This window comes from Venturia canescens, chromosome 7, assembly GCF_019457755.1.
Source record: "Venturia canescens isolate UGA chromosome 7, ASM1945775v1, whole genome shotgun sequence".
In the NCBI taxonomy this organism is placed as follows: domain Eukaryota; kingdom Metazoa; phylum Arthropoda; class Insecta; order Hymenoptera; family Ichneumonidae; genus Venturia; species Venturia canescens.
This window is the reverse complement of record NC_057427.1, coordinates 6,294,246-6,317,690: the sequence shown is the minus strand read 5'-3', so window position 1 is coordinate 6,317,690 and position 23,445 is coordinate 6,294,246. Positions and strand designations below refer to the sequence as shown.

The window sequence follows — 23,445 nt, the reverse complement described above, 5'->3', positions numbered from 1 at the left end:
TGTGACAGACTGCCATTGAATCATCGATGAGGATGTTCCGTATAAATTTACTAGTCTCACGTCGTGAGAAAAACGAGATACTTTAGTACCTAACTTAGGCGCATGCATGCACACATATAAATACAAATATATAACTATAAGTAGAAGTATACGGAGTGTCCCAAAAGCCATGCTCAATATGGACCTGGTGATCGTAAAGCGTTTGAGAAGATCGTACCATGGACGGTTTTGGAGAAAATATTTGCAGTAGTTCTTCGGTTGAATTTCGTGGCGGATTAACCAGTCCGGAATCTTCTGATTTAATATTTTTTTAGTGAAATGAGATTTTTTGTACAGCCTGTATTAAGGAGATAGAAAAAAATAGCAACCCTGTAACCTTCTTTAGAGACTTGGCAGTCCGTATACAATTTTGACGTATACGAAGAGACAAATTGCAGGAGAGAACACGTGATTCCCTAGATGTTGCATGGGAGTGCAGAAGCTTCTTTTCTCAATCTCCTTCTCTTTCTTACTCGGAGGATTGAATTGGACTCCAGCGGTGAGTGGAGCGACGAACGTGGTACTTACTTGACGAGGATTACTATCTTCATTTGCGGCGAGTTGTCGGCCGGTTTGCCCTGCGGCGTCGCCTTCATCTCGCGATCCGTTTCCTCCTTTTCCTACTCTCTTTCTCTTTCGGGCGACGTAATGCGGGATGTGGCCAAGCTGTCAATCCACAAAATGACTTGGATAACCCGTGATCATTGCAGAAATGAAGATTTCCTATGAGCGTGCCACGAAACTCGCGACTGATGTCATTTTTACTGCAAAGTTAAGAAGGAACTGACAATGAGTGAAGGGGAGCCTTTGAACCGATGATCTTTGTGCTCTCCGAAAATCTTCATTTCTTGGTGCGTCCGAAGTGACGAGGAAAATGTTCTAGAATCGCCAATCGAGTCAAAGTTCTATTCGTAATTTGAGATAAAGAAGCAGGAGTGCTACAAATCGGACAGCCCATTAACTCGTTCCGCGATCTTATTCTTCAACGTCTTCATCCGGGGCTCGTGCCCACCACTTTTTTTCGTGCATCTCCCGATTACCATAAAACAGAATCTTCTATATCTTCGAGACGTCATTCGACGTGAAATATTCACAAGAAGGACTGTTTTCCGTGGCTAGTGAAGGTCCGACGCTGCGTTGTCGCTGACTGTGTACTCGAAGAATGACAAGAAATTCTTCGTTCCTTGTTCGGTGTTTCCTCCTTTTTTATACATAGCTTTTTCTTTTATTCTCTTTTTATCTCTCCCCTCTCCTCCGGGAGAATGAAAGATAGAGAAGGAGGCGAATCTCTGTGAAATAATGACTGGACTGACTCATACCTGGACAGCATAGCTGCTGGGGAAGACTGTACTCTGGAGTGGACTTGAGTCTAGGAACAACAATCACAGAAAGAGGGAGAGGGAGAGAAAAGACCTCCCGAGAGCAGATGATCGAGGAACGCGGGCTTATACTCCACCGAGAGAAAAGAGGTAGAGAAGAGGACTTGGAAAAGAGAAACATGGCCGGCATACAAATTGAATCGGATCCATATAGCCGCTTCAGTAACATCGGTGAACAGAAGCAAACTCAGCAGTACGACAAACACACTTATACATATGCCTACACATATATGTGCACGCGAGTATAAAGTCTTAAGGATCGAGTTGGCGTCTCTCGCCGTTCCTTTGTACCATTTACGGAATTATGCTATCGTTTGCCTGCGCCGGTACAAAGAGAGTCGCACGAGGAACATCCACCTAGGGCGCGGGTGACCATGGACACATGCGGAAGGATGAAGGGAGGAATACCTTGTTATTATTGTACCCTACGAATGGCAAAGATATGGGAGGCCTTTCGGTGTCTGCCATCAACAGTGCTTCGAAGCATCAACGAACTTCGGTCTCCAAGGAATGAGAGACGAATAAGCAAGGGAGAAAGGAAGAGAGAGAGAGAGTGAAAAAAATGATTTTGCTTCACAAGTGCACGCGAGTATATGCCCAGTCCCGTGTATGGAGAATCAGAGTCAGATGCGTTCCCGCAGCTTTCAATTCATTCTGATTGGACTGGACAACAATGGAAAAATTGCGACAACAACAAATGTCTATGAAATTAGAGAAGCTGCAAGTTTGATAGTCGGTCGACGAAGAAGTTCAACGGACTTGGCATTATTGGGACTCGGTATCAACGTCGGGGCGTATGACGGATTTAAACGATTCAGGCTAACACTGCTTAACAAAGTAGTAGAGTATTTTTTGCAATCCTATTGAGATCCTGCAGACTCGTTTTCAATAGTTCGGTGTATCTCTGTGTATGTGTTAGCGTGTGTGTTGCATGCACTGTGAATGTGAAAGGAGACAAAGAATCAAATGTTCCATCACTGTTGCAAAGTAATCACCTTATCTTCAGTAATTATCGGCTCCGGTAAATACAGCGCGCTCCGCGAACTCACTGAAAAGATTCCAGGAATGAAAAAGGAGAAAGATGCGAATATTCCGGTCCGGGTTGTACCTGACCCATGAGGTATCACTATAAATGCAAAACACCCCGGGCATTCGTCATAGCGTAAAGCCACTCTCAAGAATCCACTCTCTTTCATTAAAACAGCTTTGAGGTCTGCCGCACTATATCTTTGGTTTCCACGTAATGCCGAAGATGATCTCAAAGAAAAGACGGGATCTCGACATCGATGAACGACGAGCACAGGCAACGCAGGGTCGACACAATCAGGAATCGATTAAAGAGTCAACCCTTCAAATGATTCGAGCCCACGAAACCATCTCGAATTCGATCATCGAAATAGTTGGTTCACTACCTACACACCAATAAAAATGGAATCTCATCAAGGGTGAGAAAAAAAAAGCACGTTTTTGACACCTGTGCGGGCAGTTAAAGGGAAGATGAAAAACGGTAGCTGAGTAGTGCTTGCTGATAATTTTATGAGTCACGATACATCGCCTCGTCTCTCACGAGGGTTATAGCTGCTTCTCTCGCAATACTTACAGAGTATACATGTACTTTACCACCTTTGTATACAAGTACGGAAGATACGAGTAGAGCTCTCGGCGCATGTGTGGGTTGGTTACACAGGGCACAAGAGGCCGTTTACGCTGTTGGATACGAAGGATAGAAAGAAGGGTTCGGGAAGGATGATGAGGGCATCGGTTCGATTCTAGCGTCGAATCAGCATTTAATCCTCAACCACGTCCAACATTATGTTCCTGCTGCGTCATTACGTCCATATTATACGTACGCGTGATCGTCTACCGGTTACAACCGCGCACGTACCTTCGTACTCTTGCACTCATCGGATATTCTTGGATTGGTACCCGCGATAATCGACGGAGAAAGATACAGACAAAGAGGAAAAGAGAGAGCGAGGTTGAGGAAAAAGAGAGAGATGACAGAACGCTAAATATAGCGAACGTACGCGCTCAAGACTCAACTACAAAATCCCGATGAGAGCGCAACACTCGAGAGACCAATTGATAGAGAAGCCTCTCTCTTTCGCCGGAAGGGTGGCCAAGCCGTATCATTATGCATTCTTTGATGCCCACCTCGACAACGTCCGCCAGATGTGCCAACCTCATCGCTCGATCAACCACAGACGATAAACACTTCGTGCGAGTCCCTCTGATCATTCATCACAGATGTGAAACTGTTAAGAAAGTCTACCCAGATCAAATATTAAAAAGCACCCAATCAACGAATCTTGCATTCGAAATTCTTCGACGATTTCATCATGCTTTCCTGGAATCGTGCGAGCATATTCGCTCTTGAATGAGCTTCAAACGGTCGCCTGTAAAATTTTCTGATTTGAAAAACATCGATCCTTTTGAAAGGAATCGAGAAATCTGGGCTTGAGACTCAAGATATATTTCATCCGGATCCATGTTAGCCATTAATCATGTTTGTGTCAAGTTCTCTGGAGAATATTCTCAAATCCCATGATTAAGAAATACCGTATTTAATAGGAATCAACGAATCTCAGAATCTAGCAATGGCTGAAGATTTATTAACGTACCTCCAAGAATTAATCTGGTTCAGCTTCCACATTCTGGTCTATTAAGGCGAGTGGAAACTATTCTTGCTCATCTCGAAGCTTTGATGATCCTTCTTAAGACTTTGCAATCGAGACTGAGCGGTCTAAAAACAGTTAGATGATGACGTTACCATGGGATTGTAATAAAAATAAACTCATCATTTAAGGTGATAGCCACAAATTATCGAGACTGGCAGACCTTCAAGATGAACGTCGGAGTTAATTGTTGGATGGCGAAGGTTTTGGTGTTACCGTTATTTATAACGATCAGTATGAACGCTGTGAAGACTCGTTGGAAGGTTTATAGTTGGGGTAGGCAAAAGAGTGGTATTTAAACGAAGCGTACAGCACACCGGCCCCTGGCAATATCGTTGAAATATGCAAATCCGTGGCGACGCCGTCTGGCGAGCGCGATATAATACATGTGAAAGGATCGGACGGGCTCGACGAAGAGTGTACCGATTGCGGTAGGCCAAGAACGCTCTTTTCTCTCTCTCTCTCTCTCTCTCCAGCATCGCCTTCCTCGCGCTTCTTCTTTCTTTCGTACTTGAGGCTTTTCAAGCTTTCAGAATAATGTTTCTTTTTGCTTTTCCATTATTCCGATCCGCGCAGTTCAAGCCAAAGAAAAAACATCGTCTTGTACACCAAGTGTCGGTTCACAACGTCAAAGAAACAGCTTTCTTGCTTGTTCCTTTTTTTATTATCAAGATGGAGAGATTCGAACCTGGAAAAGATCGAGATAACTCCACTGAATATTACCGCGAAGTCTAATCAATCTCTCAGCTACCCTGGCTCAACTCCTTGGCGGATTTAGTCCCGCAGCATGACTCGCTTCTGGCAGGTACATAATCCAAGACTCTCGATGCATTATCGATCTGATCGAACACCCACGAAGGACACTTTAATACGGTGAGATGTCAAATTTATCAGAGCTCTCTTCAAACCAAACGAAGAAATTTCCGGCATTGATTCGTAACGTAAACATATACGGAGTCTAAATAAATTTAACATGCGAATGTTTCTTCTGGCAGTAATTCAATGTGGCAGCTTCTCCTTCGATTACTTTTCTCGCTTATCAATAATGGCTGATTGTTTGTTTGATTATTTGTCTGTTGCAAATGGAAAACAATCATCAGAATATAAAATACTATTTTTTGTAGGTTTCGTGCTTGTTATATATCCATCGGTATTATTGGAAAAAGAAAAACCGAATCTGCTTATATGGAAAACTTTTGTGACAAAAGTTTTAATGCGATAATGAAAGCCCACGCAGTCCCGTCGTTTCTATGCTTTTACAAAGATTCTCATGAAAGTGCACGAGGAAATATACACGATCATTAAAAACATCTCGTCGTTTCATGAACGATAATAAAGTGCAAATGATTCCACAATTTATTCAGAAAAGTAGTTAAAGTCGATTCTGCAGGGGTATGATACCGAGGACGAATCTTCTGCTCAAGAACATGCGAAATCCCTAACGCGAAGAGACTTGAAAAGTAGAATTTACAAAAAAAAAATGGCCAGAAAAAATTGCGACTTCGTAGAATACGATCTAAAAATTTATTCGGTTTTCTCTAAAGCACGGGAAACCTTTTGACAAATATCAGGACCAAGTCGCACTAACACGAGTCTTTCCTGGAACGAGAAAAGTATTGAGGAAGTAGAAGATTATTTTCTCGTGGATGAAAGACGCAGCGACGAGAAGTCGATCTCGGAGAGCAATTTCGAAAGCACGTCAACGTAACAGCGTGCGTGAGTTCATGCTCGCTTTATGTCTCTCGTGCGTTAATTGCAAGTTTCCTGTACACACGATGTCGAGAGTGAACTCGCGAAGAAAACAGAAAATGAAAAAAATTTCCGATACTCTCGTAAATCCGCTGAAACTGTTTCTGAAGCTTCCTCGTCCGCGACTGCGAATTCCGCGTCTATACTTAGCTTGTGTAAAAAAAACGTTGGGAAATTCTGCTGCAGGAAAAGATTGGCTCGGAAGGAAAAAGATTTTTACTTTCAACTAGTTCTCAATTGTAATAATCAAACAATAAAAATAACGTATAAAAAGACATGTATATTTTCAACGTTCACGGTTTCTGGAATTGCGAGGGAATATTTTATAACCTCTATCGCGCCTTACTGGCGATTCTTATTTTACGTGACTCGGAAGTGTCGATGGCAAAATTTTATCGTAACGATCGACAGATTTTGGATTTTATAACCCTCCGCGTACAAGATATGCTCACCGCCCATGGACACATCCATACACAGAGGCTATGGCCATTAAATCGCAGGAACAAGACCGAGTCTACTTCTACCATAGAACGGTATGAAATCTCCGAGTGATAAACTAAGATGTAACAGTGTACACGTTCGTCTTTATACCACGATCCTTTATACCACGATATTCAGAAGGGCAGTAAACGCTCATGGGAAAAGCGGCGTCCATTGGAGGAACGTTACAAATAGCTGCCACCCCAATTCAAAAGGATAAACCTCCCGTTTTTTCTCCGATCGTGTGTGTGCGTGTGTGTATTTCGAAGGAGTTTTTATCCTCCACCTCTTTTCCATATCTCCTCCTCATTTTCCTCTTCTTCTCCTTCGTCCTCGCTATTCCTTCCATACTTCTTCGACTGCTTCTTCTACGTTTCGCCTCGCTTCATAACTTTGCACACGGGGCACTTTATCTCTTCGGTCGGCCGAGAGGAGAATCATCGTAAAGCCAAACTATGACGCGCCTTTCTTCAGAGCTCTGGACCAGCTCAAGTTTTACCGCATAAAGATGAAATGGAAAAGACGAGTATACGAGCCAACCTCGCCAAACATAGAGAAAAATATGTGTACTTATATAGATATGTTTATGCGGGTTGAAAAATTCTGTGGAATAACATGGAGCGATAGTTAAATATTAAATCGAAAATATGATGAAAGAATTTACGAAATTTTTGTATCCAAGGCTTTTTGGAATCATCAATAAAAATTACTTGCTGCGCATCCAAACAACGCGATTATTTTAATATTGCAAACGAGTGAACTACTTTTGCTATGATTTTGAAGGGGATTAAGGTATGAGGCTGCACAAAATCATGCATTTATTTTAATTTATGTATTTATTTACATGCTCATGGCTCAATACATATAAATATTAACGTAGCTAACGTGTAGCGTTTAATGCATGTGTAGTCGGTTAGTCTGTAACGTGGCCACATGATTTATTCGAGCGTCTTCCGTTCCGCCCTTTGCGGAAGGTGTAAACCGCACAGTTCAACCTGACCGTACACTCTGAGCTCTCTGTACTCACTTTATACCCATCTGTAAGTTTCTCTTTTCTCCACTGCGGACTCTCTTCCTCTCGCAGTCTCCCGTGTTGCCATTTTAATCTTCATTTCTTCTCTCATTCTCTCGCGGCCTTTCACTCCCACCATTTTTATATTCCTCTTCTCATGTCCTTTATCTCGATGTTTAGCCCATCCAAAGTATTTCCACCGCAAGAAAATAACAGAGCGAAAAACGTTGCGAGTTAAATTCCACCCTCGCCGTATGTTCGTACGACGCTCGCCACGGGATATCGTAACTTTAAAATCTCGTACTTCGCCCAGCATCCACCTAAGGCAACGCGCGAATAGGATACCTCGAATTTACGGTCCAACTAAAACGTGCAACCGCAGATTGAATTCTCTAACAAAAACGACCGCGATTATTAAGCGCTGGAAATTAGATTTTTTTTTCGTCTCCTACAAATGGAGAATGTGACTCATGGCTTCCTTACAATCATCGAACGATGGTACAACTCATGATATTTTATTATCAGCATCATCATCATCATCATCATCATCATCATCATCATCAGTATTAAAACATGTTTTAACTGTAAAAAAATATCTCCGATTTTTCCAGTATCTCACAGAAAGAAAATCATTTTTTGCCCCGCTAGTTATTCTAGCTCCGATTAGTATTCACCGGCCATCTTCTTTCGTCGGATTTCATTACGTGTTGCAAAATAAAACCGACAATAAATCGGAATATACGAGAGCCTATGTGCTGTTTCGATGCATTCACGTCCATAAAGACGCTATTTTTCTTGTGTTTTACACGACATTACGGTAAAATATCGAGAGGCGAGGGAACGAGCGTCGTATACTAGAATCGAATAATCACGCAGTGGGGAGTCTCCCCATGCCGTGCGTTACGCGCTCGAAAAATTCAGGTGGAAAAATACTGAGAAAAAAATCAGGATTTCAACCATTATTGACAAATTTCTCACGTTTTTTCGTCAAATTAGAAAAAAAAATTAATTCATTTATATTCATTCGATTGTCAATTTATGCGCAGTACATTAATACACACGAAATCCCATTGAACATATTCGAGTACATCACGAATCCAGTCATACGCATATATCATTATTCCACTATGGCATAAAGTTAAATACCGAAGACACCATCCATCTGTCTTTTCTCGGTATACCAAGAAGAGTCGGTACATGCTGTAGCAAACGCTTCAACGTTTTTATGCATCGGGATGTGACGGAACGGGGTTCGAATTCGGTCGGAGAAAATTGTCGCAGTGATGATGACGGTGGAATACCTGATGGACTGAGATTTCTATTAAGCAGGAGAAAAAAGTGAAAAACATCATGCCTAAATCGATTACATGTTTTTTTTTAAGGAGGAAAGAATTTTTTTGTGTCGATATTCTTGATAGTTCGTGCATTGAAGATTGAGCTTTCTCGATAATTCGTATAATTTTATTCAATTGAAAATAGAATTGCTGAAATGAGTATTGTTCCAATAAGTTGTGCTTTTTGAACCGTTGAATTCCTTAGTCCTTCAGGCTCTCGAGAGTTGTGGAGCTATATTGATAAAAACACAGTCACAGAACTCGTTCGAGGCAGCTTAAGATGTGATGCTCGTAAAATTTAATTTATATAAGTATACATTTGAACATTTAGCTGGTAAATAATTTTGCCTCGGTACTGATGCTCGGAGTGCATCTCCGTGTGTTTCACTGGCCCTTAACCCCATTCCGGTTGAGAAGATTTTCGTGATTCGAGAGCGTGGGCGGATTGGTCAACAACAGATTCGGCAAATTCCCTGCAGTTTACGTCTACCGAGATCACTCCGAGAAGTTCCGTCTCTCAATAGTCGTTCCGTTTCTTGACGAGAATTTCAGACTGACATTCCAGTGGCTTTACGGTTTCTTGGCTCACTGCCCTCCTTTGGAGAACTTGGAGTAATTAACCGATCGGATTTTCGGGGCCATCTTTCTGAGCAGCGGCGTCGGAACGGAGGCACAATTTGCAGTTACTCGGACTAACCGTGTCTGAAAAACGAGAAGCGTAAAGCTACTTGAGAATTTCATGTTTTTGAGATTCACGCCCGTAGGATCGTATTTTATGGGTGTCTAAATGGGCTCGATTTTTTCTCCCTAATTAAAGATATTATCACTCTAAATTAATGTTAGAATTATTCATTCAAGATTGTAAATAAATTTTTTCAACTGATTTTTTGGTGAATGAAATTAAAAGCCATTAATTAATCGGGGATCCATCACTGACTGAACCCAATTTTCATTCGTCCTTGGCTAAAATACTATAGTTTTTTACGAAGTTCTCATTTTACCAGTTTCGTTCAATCTTTAACGCAATATATCTTTATTACTAGTAAGACAATCGTCTCGAATTTTTTCCCAAATCTTCGTTGTTTGGGGTCATTATAAACTTCGTTGTTATTGGGTACTTTTTCATAAACTTCGTTAAAAGCGGTCATTCGTCATAGAGAAAGGTGAACGATTTTTTACCCATAGTCCCTGTACTCCTGTGTATTTTTCTTCACATTTAAACACGTTTATCTAAATAACCAATAAGACGAACCCTTTAAAATTTGATACGCCTGTCAGTCGACTACCCATTTAAACTCTGTGTAAATTTCAAGACTTTCTCAAAAAAATCGTTTCGTGCACTTGAAAAATTCATCGATTTTATGCAATAATTTAACGTAAAAAAGGTCGATTTCACCGTGAAAATCTCCATCCTTAAAAGATTAATGTGTTGATCAGAAATCTACGCATAAATAATCCTACCGATCCTACCGATATAGAGATCTCGTTATTGTCGATATAAAGGATGATGGAACAGACGAGAAAACCAGATCCGATACGTAATGAGATGCACAAAGAGGCCCCTTTAAAACTTTTCCAGCACCACCGAGCAGAGTGTGACTTACAGAATCTTCATCGTGTCCGCGAGTCTCGGCGATTAAGTTCTATATTAGTACTCTTGGGCGTTGGTTAGTCCGTGTAACGAAGCATGCATGTCGAGCAATCGAGAAGGAACCTCGTTGAAAGTACAGTTGCATATATAATGTGATATCTAATACTCGTTGTACATCTAAATACATCTGTAGAGCTTACGTAGTATCGGCTGTATACAATGTATGAAGCAGCATTACAGTAGAAGCCTCGTTAAAACGCAGGTGAGCTCTTGGGCTGTCGTCCATTTTGGAGGAGTGGGGAGTCTGGGCTGGCGCCTTAAAAACGGAAGAAAATCACGTGCTGGAGTAAAATTCAAATTGAATAATGTTTCTCGCATTCATTTCGGCATCGAATCCGACTCCAAAGTGTTTTCTCGCGACGAGAAAATTTCAATGGGACTTTAGCCTAACAAGACGTCGAAAAAATTGACTGAAAAATCAACGACTGATCCGAACAAGGACGCGTACACATCTCACTGAAATATTGCCATGTGGCTGGATTTTTTTTCGAAATGAGAGCGTCTCCCTGCCTTGGCTCATATCTTCGGGCTCAACCATTCTTCCATATACCTGTATATAAATATGTGTAGTACGTGTAGCCTCCCTCTCCTGGATTCGCACGATAGCTCCTGGAACGAACTCGAACGAAGATTACGCCGGAGCGTGCTACCCATATTAATAAACTAGTTTTTGCGCCTGGTTGAGCTCCTGCGGCTTACGTATATCGTTGCAAACTCGCTCGCATACAACGAAAACCCATTCCATCTAGGGTCCTTCATTTATTGTGCCTTCTCTTTCTTCCTTGAAGCAGAAGCAGCAACATAAAATAGGATAGAAGATGCGAGATGAATTGGACCGAGATAGAACGTAGAAAAAAAGTGGATTCGTCGCATCTTGCTGCCTACGCATGTGAAAGTAATCTCCGATTTCTGTGTCATTTGACACTTTCCATTCACTCGCCAATTTCTCGTGCATCTGGACCACAACTTTTTTCATCCTTTTTTCATCTTACAGGTTTCCTGCAATCGTTCGAGATTTACTTTCAGATTTTTTGGACCCCACACTCGACTCGAACTTCGGTAGTCATCTCAATGTTCCTTGATCTATAAATATATACAGGTTCATTACGAAGGCACTGTGTGTATAACGCGGTGTGCATTCCCCCTGTCATCGCTCGGTAAAAAGTGCATGATAAGTTGTGGTTATTATTGATAATCACGGTCATTAAGTGGACCCCTCGGTCACCCCCTTTGCCTTGCAACCCTCTCAACTCCACACGGCCTCTTTTGTGTACGGAGGTACTCTCTTGGCGTTGGAAGCTGCGAAACGATGTCAGCTCTCCTCACATTTCCCTCTCTCGAATCGTCGCTCTCCTCTCCCTGGTGTGGCGACGCGGTCTTCGCTTCTGGCTCAATTTTCCTGTCCAAGTGGCGCCTCAGGGGTTCGCCTATATACGCACCTACGTATATACGCAGCCACTGGCACATCCTCGTGAGAAGTGCAAACTGAGAGCTCGCGTAAGATGCGAGCTGGTCGATCCTCGATTAAGGTCTTCTCCACCGTGGAAAATTAAACACTGACGAACAGAGATAAAAAGAGGTGGCATCCATATATGTTGAGAATTATATAGATATACACTGGCTACCTCATAGCGGAAAACGATAATTAAATCAACCCTTTCTCAGATGCCCTTTCGTGATAATCGATTTTAGACGAGCTCAGATTATTCTTCTCGTTTCGTTAACATACGTGGATCGAGATGAGGATTGATGAGTCATTTAAAACCATCGCCCCATTTGTTATTACGGTTTAATGGATTCGGCGTTGATTAAGTTTTCAAATTTCATCACTCATTAAGGAGACGAAATAATTGTCGCGCGTGAACGTGTGACACTAAATATTTTCCATTAACCGCCTCTTTTTTAATTATTGAACGGCTACGGAGGCAGTTTTATGAGAAAGCTCGTAAATCGTTTTTGAATGGAATGGAATGGATATGGTGAAAAGTTTTTTTTTCATTCTACATGGCTCTTTGGAACTTTTGGAAAGGGAAGTCTCGCAACTTTTTATTTCTTCTGCCACAATTTAATTTAATTCGAAGCTAATTTACTCAAATCTGGAAATTATGCTTTTGCAAACATCACGTTCAATTAGATAATCTGTACGAATTGTATCAGCGGATCGTTCTTGACAACGTTGAACTTTGTATAAAGTTAGGAGAGCACGGAAGACAACTCCCGAGAGAGTTGCTCGGGCGGAATGCAACTTGGAACTTTCCGCGGAAGATCGGTGTGTAAAGATGAGCAGAGTGAAACTTTGTGCGCTAGAAAAGCTGAGAGTGGTCAGAAAATATTTTCGACAACGTTCCAGCGTAATTGGAGCACGCATTCGAGCCATGGAAGCATAACAAATTTCGGCTAATTAATTTTTTTGAAAAAATATATAATTTTCATGAAATATTAATGCTTTCGAAAAAATACAATTTCGCAAGGTCCAAGCGCCACGGCGAGTGGAGATTTAGTCAGTTAATTACGATTTTCTTGCGAGTGTGGAACAAAGCACAGTAATTCTTGATTGGACACGCGTCTCTTTGGCATAGTACAGAATTAAGTAACACGAGAATACATAAACCGAGGGAGTTGTACAGCTTTGCTCGTCTCACTCGGTGCTGCGGGATGCTGGCTCGGCTTCTGCTTAAACATCGTGCCCGTGTTCTGATCCGTATCTCCGTAATTATTCCGTTCAAGCTGAAACTTCGAGGCTTCAAGAGAGAGAAAGAGAGAAGAAGGTTAACACAAAGGGGAGGAACGCGAGTGCTTACACAGAGACAGAGCGGATTCGCAGGCATTAATCTCAATTAGACGTCGATCGACCGAGAAAAGACTTTCTCATTTTTATACATCAACGTGTACGTGGCGTCTTTAACTGCAATTCAAAAAACCCGATCATTATATTTCTTTGACGTGAACGGAATGAAAACTAAATAGAAAAGTATATTTTCCTTTTGAGATGATATTTTTTTTTTATTTATGTTAAAAAATACTTTTTTCCGGTAGGCACGAAACAGAGCAGAGCGCAAATGGACTATCAGACTTTACTCTCAAGCAAGAATAGTTCTTAGGCAAGAGATAATAAACGAACGATTGCGGTTCGGGAGAGAAAGCCAAAAGCACGGCTAGACACTGTAAATCCGTCGATTAGAAGCCGGTTGTACATCGGAAACGCATTAGCAGCTACCGCGTATGTGTTCCACGGGGATACTTCAATCTTTCTCTCCTGCTCGACCTCATCGTGAACAGGTTTAAGCGTTTTCGAGAAAATTTGGCGAAGAAAGATACTTGCACACCTCCTGCTCGCATTTATTGATTTTTTTGAGATTCAGGAAATTTAAATTTTATAAGATAAAGCTCACATAAAAGATGACTGTTAATGCAAAACGTGCTCATTCTGAATACTTGTGCGATGAGGCTTCGAAAAGTTCGTAGCACTCTCAGGATCAGAATTGTTATGCCTGAATGCTTTCTAGAAATTGAAAGGAATGATAACAAATTTACGATAAAGAATTAATTTTTATATTTAATCCTAAAAGAGCAGTGATTTGAATATTGAAACAAAAAAATGAGAAAACTCGAAGCTTACAACATGACGAATCGTTAAAATCTCATCGTCGAATTCAGTTACTCCGGGGTTCAAAGTCGTTGGCTTGTGAAATCGTTAACTTCCGGCACGTCACGTTTGCAGTTATAGAATTACAAGATTTCGTACGGTGAAAATAAAACAGCTTTAAATTCGAGTCACGTTTCACTCAGTGGTTATTGCATACTCGTCGCTTTTATCGTTGTAGAAGCTTGTGCGAGGAGGGTCGTCGAGCAGGGGTCCCGAGTAAGGATTGTGTCGGACACACTATTGTCTTGAATTTTTCCGAGCACATTTTTATTTATTTTTCTCAGTCGCTGTCATTTTGTTTCTTCTCTTTTTCGCACCTTGTCGTTATTTCTCCAACCTTTTTTTTCTGATTTTTCTTTGTTCCACCTTTCAAATACAATCCTTTCTCTTCAGCTTCGCATAACCGTACATGCACACATACCGTGTCGAAGTATTATTACGTTGGAGCTTTGAGAATGGCCGCGGCACTTCGTAATAACACGGACCTTAACCCCTACACCTTATACAAGTCGCTCCGTCCATTCTTGCATTCCACTCACACGCACCCATCAATTCATACAGGATCGACCAAGTTTTTACATTGAGAACAAAAACACAACTATATCTCAGAATATAGATCCTAGAGACGTGGAAAGAAACGTCGTCGTAGCGTCCCTTCGAATAGGAGAAAACTTACGTGCTCGTGGAAACTGTCAATTCATATTAGAAAAGCGCACTCCCATTTTTCCAAGTCCCACAATCAATTGCATCTAAAATCTCACATTATAACGCTTCGCAATCTTTCGTTTACTTCATAAGGGACAGCCGCGATGATTATTCGTCTCATTATGAAGAGAATTTATGAGAAAACGTTTATCCAAAGGCTTTTTATCGATATCGTGCACATGTGCCCCTTGTTGGGGGCAGTTAAACCTGCAATGTTGCTTTATATACATGAATAAGAACACGTCTCCGTACACGAAATTGGCCAATCGCTCCTCAATTATGAGAATCGTGGAGCTCTGCTCTTTTATGGTCGTAACGTGATATATTCATGCCCTGCACATTTACCATATGCACCTATAATGTGTATGTGTCCATAAATATGTACAAACTTATATATTTATATACATACATGCATGCGTATACTACACAAGAGTCTTTGAGATGTAATACAGCAGCATCAAAGATTCGTATCGAGACGTTGAGAGAAAAAAGAGATCGGTCTTGCGAGACGTGGAGCGAGAGAATTATGAGAACATCTAGAGAAGATCATCCAGGGAGACTAAGTGGTCCTTGCAATGTACAGGCTTTACATAGATGTATATATACGAGCGGAGATATGGCAGAGATGCAAAGTTTTATCTTTTCGTTCATACACACGTCGCTCCAGTTATCCTCGTCTCGCTATTACAAATCTTAACTTCTATATATATATATGTATATATATATGGAGGTACATGGACCCCTCGAGATGTGTTTTCCACCGCAGTGTATCGTCATCATCGGACTTTGTGCTTTGGGCATTAATCAACCGGCAATTTATGCTGCTTAACTGTTGATAAATCAATTCAACGGCTTCAAGGATGCGATCCCTCGTTACAGCCTATCTCCAGAGATACTAATATCGGCTATATTTATCTCCTACTACGATTTTACAGACCGCGCTTCGAAAGCCAGAGGTGATCGTTGATTCAGCTACGACAGCTAACGATTAGAGAAACGCAAAAATTCTCAATGACAACAAAAATATTCTATGATAATTGCTGATTGATCGTAACGATTAATGCACTGTTTGATATTTCTTTACCGATTGATTTATTCAGATTAACGCTTTTGGGATTTAATAGATAGTTCGTGGAGATTAAGCCTGCGTGCTCGAATTTGAAGTATCTTTTTTCGTACTCTGTTAAATACGTTCCTCGATCGACTCTTTTAACACTAACGTTTCTGCTGCTGGATTATTTCCCTTCAGATTTTCATGCTAGCTTTATTGTTTACGAATCGAGGATTTAACGAGGTGTAAAGACAACGACCCTGAAATATTTCTCGATGAAAGTTTCTCTCGCTATCAAGGCTAACTGGCTGGTGGAAATTGCATATATATTGATTAGCATCTTAATACGTCCCAGGTCTCCCAGGTTTATGACCACCCTCTCGGGCATACAGAAAAGTACACAGAAGCAACCGCGCAGAGGGCAATCCTCGTGGTGAAACACCCTGGTAATGGGAGAAGACTCGTTCTTTTTCGCTATTTTCTCTTCATGCCTCCACATTTCTCGGTCTCTCTTTCACACATACTTTCTATTCTTCTTCCTCTATTTTCTTCTTCTCTTTTGATTATGGTTAGCACCCCCAAGGGTCTTTTATATCCCCTGAATGCCACCATCCGAAGTCCCGATCCCGTCGCTTCGATGCAAAAGAGAAATTTGCCTTAAGAAGAGAGAGAAAAATGCGATGTCGTAAAACATGTGTCAAGGATACGTATATTTACGGGCGAGAAAATCGTTTGCTCGGCCATTGCGAGCCAACGTACATGGGAGGAGCTCCAATGTCATTTGTCTCAGCATCCTCATTCCCGATATCTTGAGATCGTCCCTACGCACATGATATCAAATATGCACAATAATCAATCACGCCCTTTCTGAGTTATTACATCCCGTAAAATTCCTTTCATTTTCTATCCCAACTGCGCACGTATTATTTACAAATAAAAACGTACGTGATTTCGAAATAATTGAAAAAACCGGTAAGTTTTTTTTTTCATCGAGAATCCAATTTCTCATTTCTTCGCCCTCAGATATCGACACCAAAGTAACACAGGGTAGCGTGCATCGCTAGATGCAGCCCCTAACAACAAACCCCGGACCAACTCAACATCACAACTATTTATTGCAACACATGTAGCAGCTTATAGGTCTCAGCTCAAAAATAAAAAAAATAATAAAAATAAAAATAAAAAGATATCGATGATAATAAGAAAATACTCCATTTTTTCATATCGTACTTTGATAAAATTCATTATAAAACTGATAATATGCAGTTAACCATTGAAACGGTTTTCAATAACTCACGAGCACTTCCTGCTCGTTTGATCGGTCAAAGTCTCGGCTCTCGTGTCGCAAAAGATCGTGCGAATCGACGGAGCAGTGTCGAGAACCGGAAGAGATCGAAAGCCAGAGAGGATTCGTGCATGACTATAATATCATAGGCGAAGCCTTTCTGGTCGCTTGGAGGCTCACGCGAGGATCAACCAAGTGCAAAATATACACGTATTATATGTATTATAACCCTAGCCACGATCCATTCGCGCCGGTGTACAAAACTATACAGGATTTTTCATTACAACTGATCAATCCATTTTTTACTCATTATTTTAAACCTTCGAGTCAGTACGAATAATTCACGAGTCATTTGACTTCTTCCCCTCAAAAATATCTCCGTTTCTTCTAATATTTTTCAACACCCCGTCCAAATATTTTTTTAAACAATGAAAACAAAAACTTGATTTCATTACTCTTCTTGCGAATCAGTGTCCGACCAATCACCACGAATTCGTAAGCTCGTTTGATGCTATCGAAAAATTCGATGTGCTTCGATCGAACGGTTGAACTCGCACAGAATGGCCGATGCATAAAATCGTGCGATATTCAAGTCTCCTTAGAGTTCGTACCGTTGAGCAATATACAGCGAATTATCGTAATCGTAGTGCACCTCACGACTAAAGAGCGGAAATATGTGGTCGCGTACACGTAACACCGTAAATAAAATATACATGATAGATGAATTGGCAAATCCACAAAGTATTTGAAGTGAATCAAAGGGTGTGATAGAAATATTTTTTCCATGTAGATTTAGGGAGGGAAAAATTATTGGAATAAAAGAATTGCGCGAGTAGAGAATATTGTACGGGAAGTAAACAAGCAGACATTGAATAACTGCAACGAAAAATATTTTACAGATTCGCGGCACGATTTCTCACAGTCCGTTCAACAAGATCATGCGCTTCGTGATCCGGAAGCTACTTTTTCTTGCCTAGTTCTCGTTTGTTATTTCTCGTCTCTCTCTCTCTCTCTCTCTCTCTCTCTCTCTCTCTCTCTCTCTCTCTCTCTCTCGTGACACCGTTATTTGCCTCGTAAAAGCGATTGGGAAAAAACAGAGAAAGGAGAAAAGGGGTGGAAGGAGAGACAAAGAAAGAAGGAATTGTGTAGGTCGAGAGGTATCATGCTCGAGACTTCAGCCACGCATATCTCCTCCTCTAATTTCATCTCGCGTTCAGAGTTTTCATCGCGTTGTATCTCGTGCAGTTTGAACGAGAAAGCGAAGCTCTGGTGTGTGGAAGTAACAGCAGCGAGACTAAAGGGATTACAAGTATACAGAGAGTCTCAAGAACAAGCTTCAACGTTAACAGATTAAGTGGAATCGTGGTGGTCTAAAGGGAAAAGCTGTCGGAGTTTTTCCCTGGGACGGAGCGGTGACGATATGGCGAATAATCAGTGGCAGCTAATCATTCATTTTGGATTATCGATCCATCATTGCCATTTCTATTCCCTCGAATCGCTGGCCACGATTCGACGTCAGGGATGCATCGAAAAAAGGAACGATTCGAGTGGTTTTGCCTCCAGATCAGTCAATCCGTGGTCCAAGATATTTTCATATTTTGACTATTTAGAGCACGACTTTTAGGGCAGCCTGTACGCAACTAAAAATATCGCAATGTTCAACTATGTCTCTGCGCCTCATTCCTGGCGAAGGTATAACCCAGAGTGCATACCTTTTCTACTAGAAGAGAATAAACAGCGTTCGAAGCTACGGAGACGCCATACAACACTCCCAACTATTTGCATCTTTCTCTCTGGCGCTGTCTGTTTCCGTCCCTTCCTCTTTCTCTTGGGTTCTCTTGTAATTCGCGAGAAAAGAACGCCTATACAATTACGTGTGGCAGGGCAGCACAACGCGCGCAGAGTCTATTTTTCTGTTGCACTTTAGCCGGAACACTATGCAGAAACTCTCCATGTGTGTCGATCCGCTGTGTTACACCCTTAACCTCTTTGCTTGTCTGTATTATACACGACGGTGAGACGATAGAAGAGAAAGAGAGAGAGGGTGAGATAGAAAGGAGGAAAGGAAGATAGAAAAAGAAAGCAAAAGAGAGACAACTCTGGGAGAACGGTACAAGCCGATAATTTAGCACTTTTGTTGCTTTTTCCTCGATGTTCATTTGGTTCGTTGGTTCACGGACGTGTGTACAGTATTTTACATGCATTAAGGCCTTCCTCCACAAACAGCCTCTTCGAAGGAAACTTCGAGCTAGTAAAACACGAGATTCCTCGTGTGTATAAATTGAGAATGAAAAATATTGGGGTAGGTTTAATCTTGCGTTAATACATTTTTAGCATTCCCGAGACATTCTCCGACCCCGGCACTAGCTACGATAATTTCGTCCCGTCATTATTTAGCTCCGCAATAAAACTCCCACGGAATATCCATATTTTTTCGAATAGTTGTTCTTAAAAAAATTTTCGATTATTTCTGCGTCAAGGTCGCCAGCCTCGCTCTCATTCTTGGTCCATTCGTTCTCGCGGAGGCAAGCTCTTCTCTCTTATGGAACGTTCGGAGCTGAGAAAGAGTCAGGCCAACAATTTACGAGCACGCGGATGTCTTGCGGGCACATGCAGTCCGTACATTCGTTTCATATATGTTCACATATATGTGTGTGCATATAAACACGTTGGTATGTACGAGGACGTTACATCGCTGCTTCGTTTCTACCCGAGCTGGGTGAAAGACGTGAAGAGAGTGGAGGAGAGGACGAGCTAGAACGGCGAGATATATACCACGGATAGAACACAGAGAAGCTGGGGCAAAAGATCTCTTTACTAAGAGCAAGAGGCCCAGGAGAAAGAGCGGCATGTCCAACTGTCCACCTTCGCACACTTTGTTCTCCTGCCTCGTCCTTGTCTTCCCCCTTTTCTCTCCGGTCATACTTCTCTCGATTTATATGGACAAAGATCAAGTGATTGAACATGCTGCTCAATATGAATGCCGATATTCTATCGTGCAAACAAGCTGTTCGATGCAGTTGTGAATTGTTGCTTGTTCCAGATTTGCGTATCCTTGGAACGGTCGTTACTTGGACAGTTCTTCAAGTCGGAAAAATATCTCTAGTTTGATGGCAATTTCATGGTAGTGAAATTTTGAAACCACAGACAACTCCTTAATGGATCACTTCCTTCTCATATTCCTTTTTTATCGCAACATCGTTAAAAGTTGCTCTCCAAGGTCAATGCGCTCCATTGTGCTATACCGGACCCCATGGAGAACCTGTTGAACGTGCGAAATTTCCTACGAGGGATATCTCAATCTCGCGTAGGGCCTTTTCCTCGGTATCTGTACAGGTTGCAAGACATATACGGGTCTATGAAATGGGCGGGAGAGTATTACAACTGGCATAGAGCAGTGGTTTCGTTCGATTTACGACCGGGAAACGATCAGCCGCCAAGTTTACACCGTTCCCACCACCGTCCTACCTCTGCTGCGGCTCCGAGTGCTTCTTTAGCTCCGGGACATACGGCCAAAGTTGGGAGAACCAAAGGAACGCAAACGTCTCTCCTTCGCGTGGAAAGAAAGAGAGGTGGAGAGTGAGAAGGAGAGAGAGGGAGCGGTAGCCGGAGTTAGAACACTTAAAGAAGAAACGATGATAGAAAATACCCGAGTTGATGAAAAATGAATCGGAATGAATGAGGGCAAGAAGAACAATAGTCGGAAGAGACTTTGATCGCTGGAATTCTCTCAAGCACTTCTGAAAAGACCAGTCAAGGGTTTCCACTTTCCATAAACGTGTTCCATATTCCATCCCTTAAATCAGTCTTTGCCGCTTCCGAATGATGATCTTCTTGTCCGAAGATCCCGACTTTTAGTCTCGCTAGAACTTCAAGGACCAAGGAATGTCACGCCTCGATGGAGTCTAGCTGGGAACCTCTTCGGATGGCAGGATCAACCTACTTGTACCAATTTTATCTCTCGAGCTTCTATTTGTCATCCGGAAAAATTTGAGTGGTTAGAACGAGCGTGGAAGCGATAACTACGAATGTGGTTATTCGAGAATACTCCTTTCCAGATAAGATAGGAATATGGTTACGTAGCAATTTCAATGGAGAAGGGAGAACATAGAAGAATGGAAGGAAGTGGATGAGTCTGGATAAAAAGTGCATCGTAACCGCGGTTGCGGAATACCGGAAATAAGGGAAGAAAGTTGAAAGGCGCCCTGCCAGCCACGAAAGATAGTCAAGCGTCATTGGCTGCTCTCTCTCTCTCTTTCTTCATGTTTCGTGGTTGTGCCTGAGAGCATTTTCTTGGTAGATCCAGGGCTCCCTTTAACTTAGCGCAGCGTGTCGGTTCATGGTCATTACGCTCCAACTATCCGAACGCAAAACGCATTCCCGTTATCGAAGAACGGCATCGGTACGTTGCCTTGGCTAATCACGATGAAATCAATGTCTAGGACCACGGAACCGAGCACAAAATTGCATTTTTCCACCGATAAGGACCTCGCTACTTTGACAGAAAAAAACGTTGTGTGCTTAGGATCATAGACGTTCGGTTTCTATAACTTGTTGGCTGATAGAACGAAATCTCGAGAGTCGCACCCAGAAGAAACATTGTTAAAGCAGAAATCGTTAGTTTTATATCTCTCCCTCTGCAACCGGTTGTTTCAATTTTTTTCGAAAACTCGTGATGGCCAATCATCGAACAAATTACAAATGACAGCCGCTCCCTCGATTGCTGGCCACGAAAGAAAGGAGCGCGTGTTGGAAACGTCTTGGAACGTCCGTTATGCGGAGGTGGTCATGATCATCACTTGAATCATTTTCTCCTGCCTCCCTTTTCTCAAGCCCGCTGCGTGTCCACTGTCCTCGCTCATTTATCCATCATTCTTTTGCGGACGATCGAAGCGTGAAAGATGGCACGAGAAGAGTTTTACGTTCCGGGACGGTGGATGAGGGACACCGAGAGAAGGCGACGAATGCCAAGGCCCCTCTTACCACTATGACAAGCAGGCGCATACTCTACATACCGCTGAAGTTTCTTTCGCACACTTTGACGGGAATTTGTCATCTCATTTATCGCTGGACTGGAGCCAAACCCGACTATCCGTAATCCAGACTGGCTAAGAATGAATTAGTGATAAATCATTGAAATTGATTGTTAACTGGAATAGAGCACGCGATTGGTGATGGATTAGCTGTAAAATCGATTAACATGAGTAACCAAAAATCTATTCGAAAAATTAAAAGATACTTGGCTACGCATAGGAAACGATAGAAAAAAGTTTGAACCTGGCAAAAACAAGAATTATAATCGTAAAAAGTATTGAGATTTAAAAGAGAGAGGAATGCATTTGTAATCCTGTATAATCGGACTCTTTTAGAATCACGTCCACGCCGCAAGGATTTGTCACAGGGCGTTAAGAATAACGCTCGGTGGGTTGACGAAGAAAAGTCCGCTCGAGCCTTTTGTTTTGCCTTTTTGTTGTAATTCCTTAACAAACTCGAAGCGTGACGGGCATTGTCGTTGGAAAGAGAGCCGGGCGAATGAGAAATAGTCCGTTCGATCGATCTCACTTGCTTGCCCTTCTCTCTCCCTCTCTCTTTCCCTTTCTTCGTTTCAAAGCGATGATGAGAGTATTACAAATGGCGTCGATCTGTGGAAAACGACGGGTGAGTTGAGCAAATACTAAATTCATTAAGTTCCGATACATTCCTTCGTGTCTGCACCTTTCGCACACTTGCCAACTTTTTGCTCTTTCATTCGCGATTAAACTACACATATAACCGGTACAGTGAAGGGTAAATCTATGTGTATATAGGTATCTGTTTATACTAAATATATTGGGATTCTGTCTACACTTGGGGGTAAAAAAAATATTCCTTGAAGCGTCCGATTGATTTATAGTTACGAGTTTATGGACCGGCCAGTCCGGACTCTCTTGGAAGAAAAAGTAAACAGAATTTTTGTACTTTTTCTAGACTCCCACCAAGCCGATTTATCGTTTACACGAAGTCATAATTTCGATACTTTCTTGCAATGATACTCGAAAAATATGAACAAAAATAACATATATAATTGTGGAAAAAACGCAGTTCGGTGCCCTATAAAATTACGACTCTATCGTTAAAGTTAAAGGATCTGATCGTTAAAGCGATTCGAGCGTTAAGAGACGTTTCCGCGTGTGTTATCTGCTAGTGCGAGTCTCGGAAGTATACAACCCTCTCTCTTTATACGTACGGTATAATACTTCTGTGAGCCAATATAATGGCCTCTGAAAGTCGACAGAACTAACTTTCTCATTTGCATCATTGGGTACCAGCTGCATAATAGCCAACTTCTCTCTTTCTTCTCTCTCTCTCTCTCTCTCTCTCTCTCTCTCTCTCTCTCTCTCTCTCTCTCTCTCTCTGGTCTCAAATACATGCGAATCTCTACAACTCAACTATACTTCAC

General features: G+C 41.8%; 1 protein-coding gene across 1 annotated transcript in view; it reads right to left on the bottom strand.

Annotated features, from left to right (window-relative positions):
* Positions 1–8,975: 8,975 nt before the first annotated feature.
* Positions 8,976–23,445, bottom strand: part of Teh1 (tipE homolog 1) — a 304,821-nt gene continuing 290,351 nt past the window's right edge. The window contains exon 3 of the mRNA XM_043423465.1: positions 8,976–9,370. Coding sequence (XP_043279400.1) covers positions 9,361–9,370 — 10 coding nt within the window. The 3' untranslated portion in view covers positions 8,976–9,360. The remainder of the gene's footprint in view (positions 9,371–23,445) is intronic.